This window comes from Styela clava, chromosome 1 (genome assembly GCF_964204865.1).
Source record: "Styela clava chromosome 1, kaStyClav1.hap1.2, whole genome shotgun sequence".
Taxonomy (NCBI): Eukaryota; Metazoa; Chordata; class Ascidiacea; order Stolidobranchia; family Styelidae; genus Styela; species Styela clava.
This window is the reverse complement of record NC_135250.1, coordinates 14,189,589-14,203,804: the sequence shown is the minus strand read 5'-3', so window position 1 is coordinate 14,203,804 and position 14,216 is coordinate 14,189,589. Positions and strand designations below refer to the sequence as shown.

General features: G+C 33.2%; 1 protein-coding gene across 2 annotated transcripts; it reads left to right on the top strand.

Moving 5' to 3' along the window:
• Positions 1–1,992: 1,992 nt before the first annotated feature.
• On the top strand, positions 1,993–10,520 carry LOC120345089 (uncharacterized). Of its 2 annotated transcripts, XM_078110322.1 has the most exons (13): positions 1,993–2,387; positions 2,832–2,888; positions 3,952–4,056; positions 4,135–4,207; positions 4,639–4,733; positions 5,136–5,207; positions 5,688–5,801; positions 6,135–6,268; positions 6,627–6,777; positions 7,360–7,484; positions 7,753–7,891; positions 8,174–8,305; positions 8,929–10,520. In XM_078110322.1, exons 1-13 carry the CDS (start codon positions 2,238–2,240, stop codon positions 9,112–9,114), a joined length of 1,533 nt encoding a protein of 510 aa, XP_077966448.1. In that variant the 5' UTR covers positions 1,993–2,237; the 3' UTR covers positions 9,115–10,520. The 2 variants fall into 2 exon arrangements, with proteins under 2 accessions (XP_077966448.1, XP_039270418.2); XM_039414484.2 differs by lacking the exon at positions 2,832–2,888 and having other exon boundaries at positions 2,000–2,387.
• The last annotated feature ends 3,696 nt before the right edge of the window (positions 10,521–14,216 follow it).

Sequence of the window (14,216 nt, the reverse complement as noted above, 5' to 3'; positions counted from 1 at the left end):
ACAATGGAGCAATGAATAGATAAAAACCAACGATTTTAAAATACTGGACTAACTACAAAAAGTACAACAATAACATTATAACAAAACGATCCATCGTGTCAAAAACGAAATAGTACGGGTAGGCTAAGCATTTGCTTACTATGCGTCCCGTGCGCTCCAGGCGTCATTTAAACAGGCCTAAACAGACCCCGTGGTGGTGTCCGGTGTTGCATTCGTTAAATAAAACAATTTAAAGTGGCCAGAATAATGTGATGGAAATTTATACTGAACTGAAAACTAAATTCAATGGGGTTTGGACAATAATAATCAGAAAAAAATAAATAAATTAGCTATATATAGGTATATAGGCTACATCAGGCTTTGGTGCTACCCGTACATGATGCGTAATTTTTGACGACGACTCGCCTTCCAGCGAAAAATACGAGCAAAAAATATGTCGATGCAATTGATCCAGTAATAAAAAGGAAAGCGTTTTTTTTTTATAACGATAGGAAGAAAATACCAACACCAAAATTATGAACAGCAACACATAGAAAAAACGATCCATACGCACATTTCGTGTCAAAAAACGAGTGTCGCGCCTAGAGGGGGGCGAGAGGGGCGGCCGCCCGGGCAGCACGTTGTAGGGGGCAGCAGAACCAAGATGTTGAGTCTGCGTTATTACACATAAGACATATTTTTTGTTTGTTTGTTTTATTAATCAAAAGCTGACATTATGTGTTTAGTATTGTGCGACTGACTGTGGTAATGATGAGTCAACAATGGATGTTTCCCCGACCGTCTCTACCTAGATTTATTAATTGCAACATTCATTTTAATTAACACTTTAACACTCATTTTAAGAGTGGTTTCGCTAGTTTACGCCTTAAACTGGCTAATATAATGTCTCAAACAATCATTTAGTTCCAAATTGGCAACCCTGTTATTAAAAAGTACCGATCTATATCACAGCTATTTCTAAACTAACTTTTGATTGTTCTATTCAGTTCAAGAGTCTTGCTGCACACGAACACAAACATATTTCTGTAACATTTCGTCGAATCTACAAACATCACAAAAAGGACTTCAACAATTTGAAGAAAATTACACTGAAAGAAACCAGACTACAACACCACAAGCGGAGCCTAAAGCACTTCGTAGCAACAGGGACATCTCCTAAAGGTCTCCAATTTACCTATCGAAACGTTACAGAAATATATTTGTGTTCGTGTGCAGCAAGACTCTTGAATTGAATAGCCATTTACACTCTTGTTACAGCATCCTTGCGTAATACGCATACGGATCCACCTGCGCGAAGGCATATAGAGCAAGGAAAGGTAGTTAAGTTTCACGCAACCTCAACTGTTAGTTAACTTTTGATTACTGTAAATAATTATTAAAAGACAGAATAATTAAGTTATATTTCATTCGTACTGAAATTTCCGCAACATAAACAAAAACTAACAAATTGCACGGGAAAACGAGGTCATGTTTACAACCATGCCAGAAAATCTGTCTGTTCGGCTGGCAAATCGTATACTGTAACGCTTTTCCGAAGTTGGAACAGAAATTTTCCAAAAAAATGCTAAAGATTTTTTTCTTATTCGATTGAGCTTAGCTGGGAAGTTTTTCCCGCTTTTTGCATTGCATATCGTTTATTATTTACAATCGAATACTCAATTGCTAGTTGCGAATGATCTTTCTCCAAGTTGAAACAGATAAAAACATATTTGAGGTATTCGATGTCAAATTAGCGCTTGCCCATTTCTCTTCGATTAGCATCAAAAAGAAATTCCTGACGAGCGAGGTGGAAGAGGCTGTCGTTCACACATTTGTTAACAGCTAAGTGGCGATTTGACATATAAATAAGTGACTTGCTTTTTGTTAATACATGAGTTAAATCGTATACGTGTTGTTTAGTTTAGTTTATTGATTAATACAAACATTTCACTCTTACTTGACCTTTAATTTATTTTCATGTATGACGACATCTATATTCTGTTTAACCCCCGAAATATTTTTTTAAGTTAGGGATAAGGGGCAGCATTATCAGAAACTCGCCCTGGGCAGCAGAAAAGTTTGGCACGCCCCTGGATATACGGTATGTTATATTTCTTGTCGTACAGCAACAGTCGGCTGGAGATGTAAAGAGCCGGGTGTGGAGATTTACTATCAATCAGCTGGTCGTTGGCTGCATCACGGTAATCTGCGATTAGTTTGCGATTACGTTCTGCTGTCAGAATATGGTGTTGAAATGAATGATTAGGATCGACATGCAGAAACATAACATTAATGAACGTGTCAACAGGAGAGAATCTGAAAAAGTGGCTAGTAATCGCCATGCATTAATACTGGTATTCTCGGTGGTCATCACAACTGTTCTCGTATTGCTGATTTTCTTTGGGAAGGTACGTACGGTACTGACACACGGTACTTACAGACTAAAAACAATAATTTGCATTCCATATGGGAATAAAATATTATAAATACCTGACAGCCTCAAGCAAATATCAATGGCATTATGACAGCCACAAGCATACAATGCTGCAATGTGTGATAACAATAATTTCAGCAGAGTTTTATCGAAGTTTGGGAACCAGGTGCATTTAAAAAAAGCTCAGCTCTCTCGGGCATGCACTTGTCACACAATCTAGACTGGGCCCATATTACCTTACTCTGTTACAGTGTTACTAGACACTTTAAAATTGAGTACTCTTTGAGAATTATCCCTGAACAATATTATCTGTATAACATTATAGCTTAGGCCCTTTTGAGCTGCAAACCAATCTTGACAGCCTGATGTGATTTATCCCAGTCTATTTGCCATACTTTATTGTTACTCAATTTTCAAGGGTATAACATCACAATCTTGTGATTATGACAATGGTTGTGACGAGTTTGAAGATGAGGTGATCATTTAATCTGAATATTTTGAGTGATGTTTAATACAATTAATGATAAATCAAATTTACTGATGATTTAGATATAAGATAGATAAATTGTGTAGCAAATCTACTATTTTCACTGTTTTCGATCTATAATGCCAGATCTGTGAAATAAACACGTATTATATAGTAGTACATTTTAAGGAGTTACCTAGCAATATTAAGCAAATCAAAAAATGAAGATCACAGAACGATAGAATTTAAGCCACTTATATATTGATGTAATAGGCCCATGCCACGACAGACACATACTGACAGTCTATCGAAATGGAATAAATTGGGACCATTTTTTTGAAAAATTTTTGTTCATATTGTTTTAATTTAATTCATTTTTAAATTTAATACTTTTCTTCAACGCCTTTTGTTCATGTCTTGATACTGGAATATCGTTGCAAATAAATGTACAATTCCTGTTGTGTAATGGAAAATATTGCTCTTAAATTTTTTTTTTCTTATCAAAATCAAACCTAACCTGAGTTGACCAAGAATGATAATCATAAATTGTTGTAACTTTTGGATACTAACAAATTAGGATTTGAACTACCTAATTGTGTTTTTTGCATGTGTTTGAATTGGCTAGTTGTCCAGTAGTCATAGCAAATGTTTCAAATGGAATTTATTTTTAAATAAGATTTTATTGGAAATGAGATTAGAATTAAAATTATTTTATACTTTATAGTTCATTGTAAATGAGTAAGTCACAAATCATTTCTAGAGATCGTCATAAAAGATGTGACTAAAATAAAAATTGTGGGTACAGGACTTTCATTTTTGAAATTTTTACAAAAAGTGTTCCAATTATAAAACTAACTGTGTTAATATTTATTCTTTACCAATCAATCTATTACGGTATATTCAAGTAAAGTTGTTGTATGAAAGCAATATAAAATTTGGAAATTAGTTTCAGTGTCAACTTTTAATAATATCAATCTACAATAGTGTAACTTTTTTAAAGTTTTTGCTCTTCTATTACACTCATTTCTATAAAAACCAAATCTTACCATTACTATACATTTTACCCATGTAGAGTCCATTGTTGACACAATCACAATGCATGCAGAAACAATGTTCTTCAGGAAATCTAGCAGAATATTCATATACTGTTACAAGACACACTGATGTTAATGGAGAGGTAAGATCAGTACTTTCATCAGTGTGCTTAGGAAAACTGACATTTATATAACTTTTTGTATTTGCTTTGTTCTTGTAGGATCTTATGCATGTACAAGCAAGAGATCTTGAAGTTGTGAAGAAAGTTTGTGATTTGTTTGAAAGCTGTGCAGGTTCGAAATTTGTTTTGAAGCAACAATTTTTTAAAGTTAGACATTTGTTTCGCTACTCAACTTTTTTTTATCAGAATTGAGACTCCCGCTATTTTCACAAACACAAATATAAAATAATTTCTATAAGTTGGTTATTTTGATAATATAGAAAGAATCAGAATGATTATGTGGACTGGTTTAATTCATACATTGCAATTCGGCAAATTTCCTTCTGTAAATTTATGCCTCACAGTAAATCTCTCTAAACTTGCAGTTTACGACGAGGATATGAATTTTCTTTCCTTAGTGCTGTTAACTACTTGCTGAGAAAGACTAAGACAAAGTATTAGAAGATAAAATTTGTAAAACTAGATGACTTTTTAACTACCGGTACTCAGTGTTATATTATGTTTTTCCTGAAAAACTTTTGCAACAATCATTGATATGTTTAGGATTCAACAGTAATGGTTGGCTGAAAACTAGAGTTTCTATTCGTGTATCTGGACCTGCTGATTTATATATAAAATCGGAGAGTAAAAGCTTACCAGTAAGTGCTTGTCATCCTCATTATTAATCTAGGCTAACTGAGTCCTTATTCAGAAAATAAAAATGCAAGAATTTTTTTATGCTTTTATTATTTGCCATACACAAAATATAAGTATGATTGAAGCTGAAGAAAAGATCGCTTCTCTCTGAAAGTAATAAGCTAGTCAATTTTATATTTTCAGTACTTTAAGTAAGATGTCTGCTGCCCCTAGAAAGTTATCACTTACATTTTTCTAATTTCCGTGTGATTTCTATCGAACCTGTTATTTTACCCAATCTTTTAATTCATTCGAATACTTTCACATGATAAGTGAGAATATTTTATATGATGTTTAGCCTTCTTGTTAATATATTTAAGCATTATTCTCTATTATGATTTAACCGAACCCATTTTAATTTATAGAAAAGCAACTCTGAAGTTTATTCATCATCTGGTTATTCTGATGACTACAGCGAAATGTTAAATAAAATGAAGGTTAGATTTAGTTCTAGATTTGAACACGGCCACTATAGCTAACAACAGAGCTGAATATACTTTCATTGATGAATATTTTTCTCAATTTCAATGTTAACGTGATCAAATACTATTTGCATGCCCAACACTCATTATATTATAAAACCATTGGTAAGCTCTTTTTGCATTGCGAGTGGCTAAACCGAGTGACTTAACTTTGTTGGCATCGAAGATTGCATCTCGGTTTTCAATCCCATGCGGAACAGCAGCGTACGGCAGTGCAGAACCTGGAAAGACACTGGTCTTTCAAATATCAGTAGCTCCTAACATATCATTTGATATCTGTGACTGCTCATACAGGGCCTTGTTCAGAGATAATCGTTTGTCACATTCTCAACTAAGATGATGAAGGTTGTAAAACATTTCCCATATTTTCTAAGAATTAGTTTGACAAATATTGACTCTTCAATAATAAATATAATATAAACTTTGAACATTCAGATTTACATTTATGACACCAACATTGGGCAAAAGCTCAGAACGGTCCGCAGTGGAGGATATGGAGTAGAAAGGGCAGTGATTGACCAGCTCCTCAAGTCTCATTTCCGAACAAGGGTAATGATGAATACTTTTTTAATATAAATTCATGCTTATTCTGTACAGATTACATACAGGGTATGTCAAAAGTTGAATGTCGTTAATAGTGAATCTGATCTTCTTGTTACAATATTCTGATCTGTATTTCACATTCAGCATATATGTGTTATAAATTGGAGTTGTTTTGCAATACATATGCCTGTGAGGAGCAATGCACCTACATGGCATTTGTTATCGATTCCTACATTTTGTTGTATAATAATATTCAAATTGAAATGGTTAGCTACTAAGTAAGAAGTAGGCCTATGTATGTAGAGAATTTCATATAGAATTTTTTTTTATTTTGTTTAGACTGCGGAAGAAGCAACATTCTATTTCATTCCAATTCGATGCTCGTCTTATATACTGGGATCTTCTATGGAGGAAGAAGGAATAATGGAAGCAAGACGATATGTGGGAGATATGATTGAACAAATACAAACGATGTAAATTGATATTTATTTAATTTGTTTTTGTGCACTTTAAGCTTTAAAATTGAAAAAAATGTGCCTCAGGCATATAACAAGAATGCATGAAACATTCGCCTGTAATGGTGATTGTTACCTGTGTTTATAATGTCTTTAATATGTTTAGTATTGTTTAATATGTAAAGTATTTTCGAATTTGCACTAAGAAATTTTCTTAACCACATAATATGCTTCTAAAAACAAAGGAACAATGGTCTAACTAAAGCTGACAACTTATAATATTTTTGTACTTGAGGAGATTATAATATTTGAAACCCAGGAATCATAAGGACTGGGCAATATCATGGAATAGTAACTAATCAGATTTTATTCCAAGGTATCCATACTGGCGCAGATCTGCTGGAGCTGATCATTTTTATGCTTGTTCCCATGACATTGGTGCTGGTATTGGCAAAGATTTGCTGAAAAATGCAATTGCTCTTGTTAACACAGCTGACTATGAAGATCCATATTTTATTCCTCACAAGGTACTTTTCTAAGATCACATTTTCGATAAAAAAAACAAAAACATATTGAAGTAAACACTTCCTAAAATTTATTAATAATCCTATTTTGTATTAATGATTTGTCAATGGCGAACAGTGATTTTCATTTTATGTTGTCACCTTTTTAGTATAAGTAAATTGGATAGGCTAGGCAGACTTTGAAAAGAAATCATTTGGCATATCCATTTATCGGCGCTCCAGAAGTGTGTGTATCAATATGGAGGTACCGTGACTAATTTTGTTCGCTTACTTTACATTAAGTTGTGTAAAGGGACTGAAATCTATGGGCAGGGGGTATATTCACTTAGCTAACACAGACAGTCGCTGAACTCGTAATGGAACTAAAATAAGGAAAATCGGCCTAACCCTAACCTGGTACACCCATTTATCAACCTATAATCTAAGGTTTTCACTTAATAGAAATAGTAACTACCGGTAATTCAAACATACAAGGAAAAAAGTGCAGTCATTGTTTTGACAAAAAAGATATACAGTCCTCCCTGCTCTCAAACTTGTAACACCCTAATATCTTAAGTTCATAATAAGTAATGTTTTATTTTTTAGGATATAAGCCTACCTCCAAACACCATGCATGGTCCAGGCAGTCTCCCCACTGTTGGCAAAGGTGGTTCTGATATAGATCCTAAAAGTCGAAAAATTTTGGCATTTTTTGCCGGAAATCTGGCAAGGTAGAGTATTACTTGTTCAATTTGTTTCAAATAGGTAGCATTTAATTTAGAATACATGTGCTTGTGTGACTAGCAATTAATGTATAAATCAAGTTGATTAATTTTTTTCAATTTTTGGGCACATTGTACCAATTTTTGCATGTTTCATCATAAAAATTGTTATCTTTCTATATGAATAGATCATATATGAAGCTCTGTTATGAATGAGTAATATTTAATTTATCTGCAGCCAGTTTGTAAACTTCATGAGATAATTTTATTTTTACAGTGGTAGAATTCGGCCAACGATTCAGAATCATTTTTTCAATGACCCTGACTTCACTATTATCGATCGAGAAGTGTCTTGGAGTGCTTATCTTAATTATTTGAAGCAGTCCAAGTTTTGTCTTGTGCCAAGAGGTAGAGAGGTATGAATATCATCTTTTATGTGTCACAAATCAAATGAATAACGGCTTATTTTAATGATCTTTAGGTTTTCATCTTCTGGCGTAATATGTCAAAATTATATTGAGCAAAATTTGGTGGTTATGAATGATGTTAAGGTGTAAAGATAATAACAAAATGGATATATTTCGATACTTTTCATCAATGGTATTTTGTATTCTTTGTTAAATGATCAACATCATATCTGTCATTCATTTTTTCATCATGGTACTTAAAGCTCTTTCATTAAATATTTTATTTTCTAGGTTTGGTCACCCCGTTTGATGGATGCTGTATTTTATGGATGCATTCCTGTTATTTTGTCTGATCATTATCACCTCCCTCTTCAGGGTATTGTCAATTGGAGTGAATTTTCTGTCATTGTGCCAGAGTCACAGGTACTTGTATTGAAAATTACTGTAATTATATTCGAAAATTACTTTTTTGTTCCTTGGTCTCATTATATCTATAGTACTGGGAAGTTCACTTAAATTTTTAATTATTTTGTTATTAACATAAAGCCAATTGGTTTGCTAAGCAGTATCAGCATGATGCTCATATCATCAAAAAAATTCATATCTATGGCCAATGCTCTAAATTTCAGATGTGGAATTAGAATTTAGTTATTCTTGGACTAGTGGTCCATCCCCATCGCCGAGTGATGGAAAAAGAATAAGATACAAACAATCCAATTTTTAGCCACAGGACCAGTGATGGGAATAAATTTACTTGCTTTCGGCCTGACAGCTTCAAGTTTCTTCACACAAATTGCAAAGGCAACCCTCGTGAACCGTATCCTAACTTTTTGATGAATTTGACTTCTATCAAATGAAAAATGGTCCCAAGTAATGTCATGCAGAGCACAAACGTCTTGATGTGAAATGGTTTATCAAAATTCGTTGCATTTAGTTATCCATACTCCCAGAAATAGTACATTCATATTAGCAGACAGGTTTATGTGAATGACTCTTATATTAGTTAGATATTAAAAGCTTATTTTTGTCACAAATTACTTCCACAGGTAGCAAAACTCAAGTCGATCTTACTCAATATTCCAGATTCTAAGATAGCAGCAATGCAAAACGTACTCAAACGGGTTTATATTCATTTTGTATGGAATAATCCAGCACAACCTCATGATGCTTTTTATTCTGTTATGTATCAGTTGTGGAAACGACGAGATGTTGTTCGATATTCTCGTAAATGAATTTTCCTTCAGAAAACAGGGTATTCATTCGATTATGGGCAGGTACTCAATGTTAAACATATATCGTATATGTCAAATACGTAAACCTAGTTTTTTCAGCAATAGAAATTATTGTTTTTTTCTCTGTATCACTGTAAATTCTTTGGAAGTCGTTATTTTTTCTTTTAGTTGGAAATGATTTGTTTGCAATATTCTTTAGTGTTTTATTTTGATATTTTTAAAGATTATATCATCTTACACAAGAAATTGGAATATACACAGCACAGCACATTTAATGATTGTTTCCATTTTACGTACTTGTTTCCATTTTGTGTACTGTTTTTTTTTTCTATATTCTAATTTTTCACCATGTCTTGCCAATTCTTTATATTTAGCTCTCTCACATGACCCAATATTTCAACTGTGTTTGATAAATTTTCATTTATGCAATTATGCAATCATGACAAACAATTTGACTTGACAGTCTTTAAAACATGACCAACTAATGAATGGTTGATATATACAATATAATGGTGAGGTCTAGAATTGGAAAATTTTAGTATGTCAACAAATGACTTTAAATTGAAAATATATATAAAGGGAATCTATAATGAATATGGTTTATCAGAATTATTAATTATACAAATATGATTCATATGTACCCTAATTCAAGTGTAATAACTTATTATAGTGATTGCCCTCTATATCTTGTTTGTAGTCAATTTTAATTTCTAGTGAAGGTGGTCAGTTATTTGCCAATTTATATGCCAAATAATGGAGAACAGCAGTGAACTCATGTGACCTGCAATTTAATGTTACTGATTAAATAGCATTTGTGGCTCAATCCTGTGTATGTGTCAATATTTTTTTTTATTTGAAGCAAAATTTAGGTGAGTTTCATCGAAAATTTTGGGCACTAATGTTTTTTTTCATTCACAAAAGTTTTTAATTAGCAGAGTGGCCTATTGTTGAAAAAAATCCTTGATGCCTCAATTCTCATACACCTCCATCTATCTTTGAATGAGATTATGTAACTTTTGAAATTTAAATGAACTGTTTTAGTGGGACTTTTCATTGTCTCTCAGAGATTTACAATTGGGTATTTGGGGAATTTTTTTCAGATTTTGACCTAATGAAATGTTTTATGTGATCAAGGTAAACACATAGTTTATTTTCACGAATGCGTACTTGGGTGATTTTAAACAGGTCATTCTTATTTTATTTTGCACTTCAATATTTGTATAAAAGCATACTTTTCATTGTTACTTGAAGATTTTTCCGAATATTCTTGTTAGATTATGCTGTAGCTTCTAGGTCAAAATATTGCTGTTAATTATCACGATCAATGTGTTTATTATGAATATGTGCAGGCTTTTATTCATAGTTTCTCTGGGATAAGTGGTCATATACATGGGTACTTCAATCTAGCACCGAACTATTTGTGAATTAAGTTTTTATGCTATTATACCTCGGGCTGGGGAGTCGGGAGATGGAGCCGTGACATATTAATGAAGTCAGACCTTCAGCTGAGCTGGCATGATATGTGTAGCCGGAGCTTACAGAAAATTTCGGTGGCTTCAGCTCCAGAGGATGGAAATACTTTTTTACTTTCTGATTTTTCAATAATTCTTAGGGTTGCGGAAGAACTGTGCTCGGTAATTACGCGGTAATTTTTAGCTTGTCCAAAGACGCAAACAGAAATGTTCGAATATCGGATATCAAGTGATGACCAATACCGAATCATTCACTATTTCGAATACGTTTTGAATTATTTTTTCGTGTTTTTACTGCATACATTATGCTATGTTGAAAAATTTGGAAATATATTTAATAGTCCTTGAATTTCAACAATCAATTGTGCTCTCTTATCTATTCTCAAATTACCGTTGAGCCGCATTCTACTTTCCCCCGGATTATGATGGATGGATATAAGCTAACAGATGATAAGTATATTCAATCAATTTATTAGTGTTCTGAATAGTATTGAATTCTATTGCGGATCTTAATATTTCAATTTTGCAAGATCGCGAAAATACAAATCAAAATTAAATATAATCTGGCAATTTTCCACACATTTTACGTCCGTAGATTGCCGTTTATTTTCGAATGGTAATGCTTTTCTTTTTTCGTAAGTTTATGCAACCGTGAGCTACGCTGAACGGGATAAAAACAGAAAGGCGAAGCATTTCAAATGCTGGTATCGGTTCTGGATTAAATCTTTTGCTTGCGCAATAGAAAATCGTTATCTGATTAAATTAAGTGGAAATGTCCGCCACGCTTCCGTGCGAGAAAGCTGCAACTCGCACTGAAGAATGAAGATAAACAATCTAACAAGTCTATTTCATCGTTATGAAAACGCGTGACAAAGCGCAGAAAATCGTTTGAAGATTGCCCTCGAAAACAAAAACACCTTGCGAAAAGTGGCTATTATTTTAAACTTGCTGAAAAAGTATTGAAATGCTCTGATATTTCATTCGTTTTGGACAACCCTGGACCTAACGACCTACACTGATAAAATTTTCTGCCGTGAAATGTAGCATTAATTTATTCTGATATACTTTCTATATATGTTTCATTCTTGGAAAATACGAGCAGTCGCGGCCGTTAACAGGGTTGCACGCTTATTGCGTTTTTTGCTATATAATCAAATTACCATACTACTAATATTTATTGATGTCGATTCGTGGCCAATTTAACCGGCGGTTTAACTCACTATTTTTCAAGGTAAGGCTACAAATAAATTCGCACCGTAAGTGTGTTTGAACCAGGACACGTGTTTTTATTCCAGTCTACCCTCCGCAACTGCTAATTTAAAAGTAATCCTATTGTAATTTTGCATTGTTCTCTAGTGGCGAAGAATTGAAGTGCAGTTCACCAGTGCCTAACAGTACATTTGACAGTTTGAAGAGATGGGATAAAATACAGAAAAGTTTTCCAATCGAGGTTAATAGCGCTCAAAACAATGATAGAGGTTCGCCAAAATATTGACAAGCATTGCCATACTCTTAAAGTAGCGTGAACTGAATGCTATCGTTATGCTAAAAGCTTAATTCAGGAAATATATACTGTTGTTCACAAATTTTACCCCTATAACTAGGGATGGGCAATATAGAATAATTGTTTACTATAGTAGAATACTTGAATCGAATACATAATACCGAGTCCTATTCTATTTTCATTGTTATTCAAATTTGAAAATTCTCCCACCATATTGATGGATAATAATTTAAAAAAAGAAAAAATGATTGGATTATATTTGTTACCAAACGGGACAATTAAATATAAGAATTTTAACGAATGCCTTTTGCCTTGAATTGTTCATGTGCCCCCTAAATACTATGTTGAAACAAATCATGTATTATACACTTTTTAGTACTGAAATCTAAGTTTTCAGTTATTATTCTTATATATTAATGTTGCTTAATGCCCTTCAATGGTATATGGCCTGATGAGGAATTGCCTTCGCCACGTATGGCAACTTTTTTAATGTATCGTTGATTAAAATACCACACGACACTTGACCAAACGTGTGTCAAGCTTGGACCATAGAAACTTATTCAATCAGCGACTCAAATTCCGAAAAATATGTATTTTATTGGGAGTGCAAAATAAATGTAACAAAACGCATTGTTATGCGTTATAATTTTGTATTTTCGGAAACGATGTATTCTGATAAATGAAATTTGTTCTAAATTAATCGCAAATAATATTTTAACATCTGACGTCTGGTACACATCTTTTTCCTGGAGAACTCGGAAGGCCGCGAAAAGTCATTTAATTTGAAAAAAATAAAGAATGTTTCACGTAGTCAATGTTCTATTTACTTACAGAATCATAGATAAATATTGTTTCTTTGCATTATCTAATATTAGTGTGTTTGATATTCGGAGATTGTAGAGAGAAAAAATTACATCCATAATTATTGTATAATTTTTCACTAATGTTAAAGCCTTCACTTACGAACAGCAGCAATAAATCGGCAATAATTTAATTGAAAAATACATGCACACAGGTCAGGCAGGAGGCAACAAGCTTTCAAACTTTCTCATGATAAATACTTAAGTTACCTTACTTATGTTCCATAAGAGGTATTGAGATATTTAATTATTGGACACGTAGTGGACATAACGATCGTTTCAAAATTTTGTTGTTATTGTTATTTGTCTCCATCAACACGTTTTGAAGAAATCGCTTTTCTCTTCGAATACTGGACCAATTGCTTTGAAATTTTCAGTGGTCAAGATAGGGTATTTTCTGCGATTCTGTCAGTCTTAATTTCGTGTTTTGCTGCTAGCTTCCCAGAGGTATTGTCGAAACGTGACATCCTGGCTTACATGCATAAGTGTCGGAATGGCCAGTTGGTGTATACGGTACGAGTACTCGCTTGTCTAAAACGCTCACTTAATTTTGATTCATGACAATATAATTTGTATATTTAATGATTTTAATCGGTATTTAATATTAATTCGTAAGTTTAATTTGTGAGCATATAACCCTTGTACCATGGCTTCTTAAAAGTAAAAAGTCCGCAGTGTTCGAATATTTCAAAGATAATGAAGATAAAAATGCACTAAGATCTGTCGCGTCGGAGAGCTGAAAGTCGGTCGAGCTTTCCCTTTCGAAGTGAAAACCAGATGTGGTCAGCGTGACGACACCACTTTAGTTAAATGTCGTTATAGGAGCTATTCTTTGTAGTCATAGAAACTAATCTATAAACTTTAATCTGTGTATCAAGAATTTAATCTAAATGCAACGAATAGTACAAAGTAGATTTTGCCAACTAGACCAATACCTCACCAATCACCTGTCCCAAGAAACCACTTAAATGTGGCCAGGGGCGTGCCAAACTTTTCTGCTGCCCGGGGCGAGTTTCTGATTATGACGCCCATTATTTCTATCTTAAAAAATAATTCGGGGGTTAAAAAGATTATATATATATGTCGTTATAGATGAGAATAAATAAATTAAAGGTCAAGTAAGAGAGAAACGTTTGTTTTATTGGATAAATCATCAAACTAAGCAACAAACTCGCATGTATAAAATCGAACTCATTTAATAACAAAATGAAAGTTACTTGTTTCTATGCTCAGTCGCTACTTTGCTGTCAACGAATGTCTAAACGA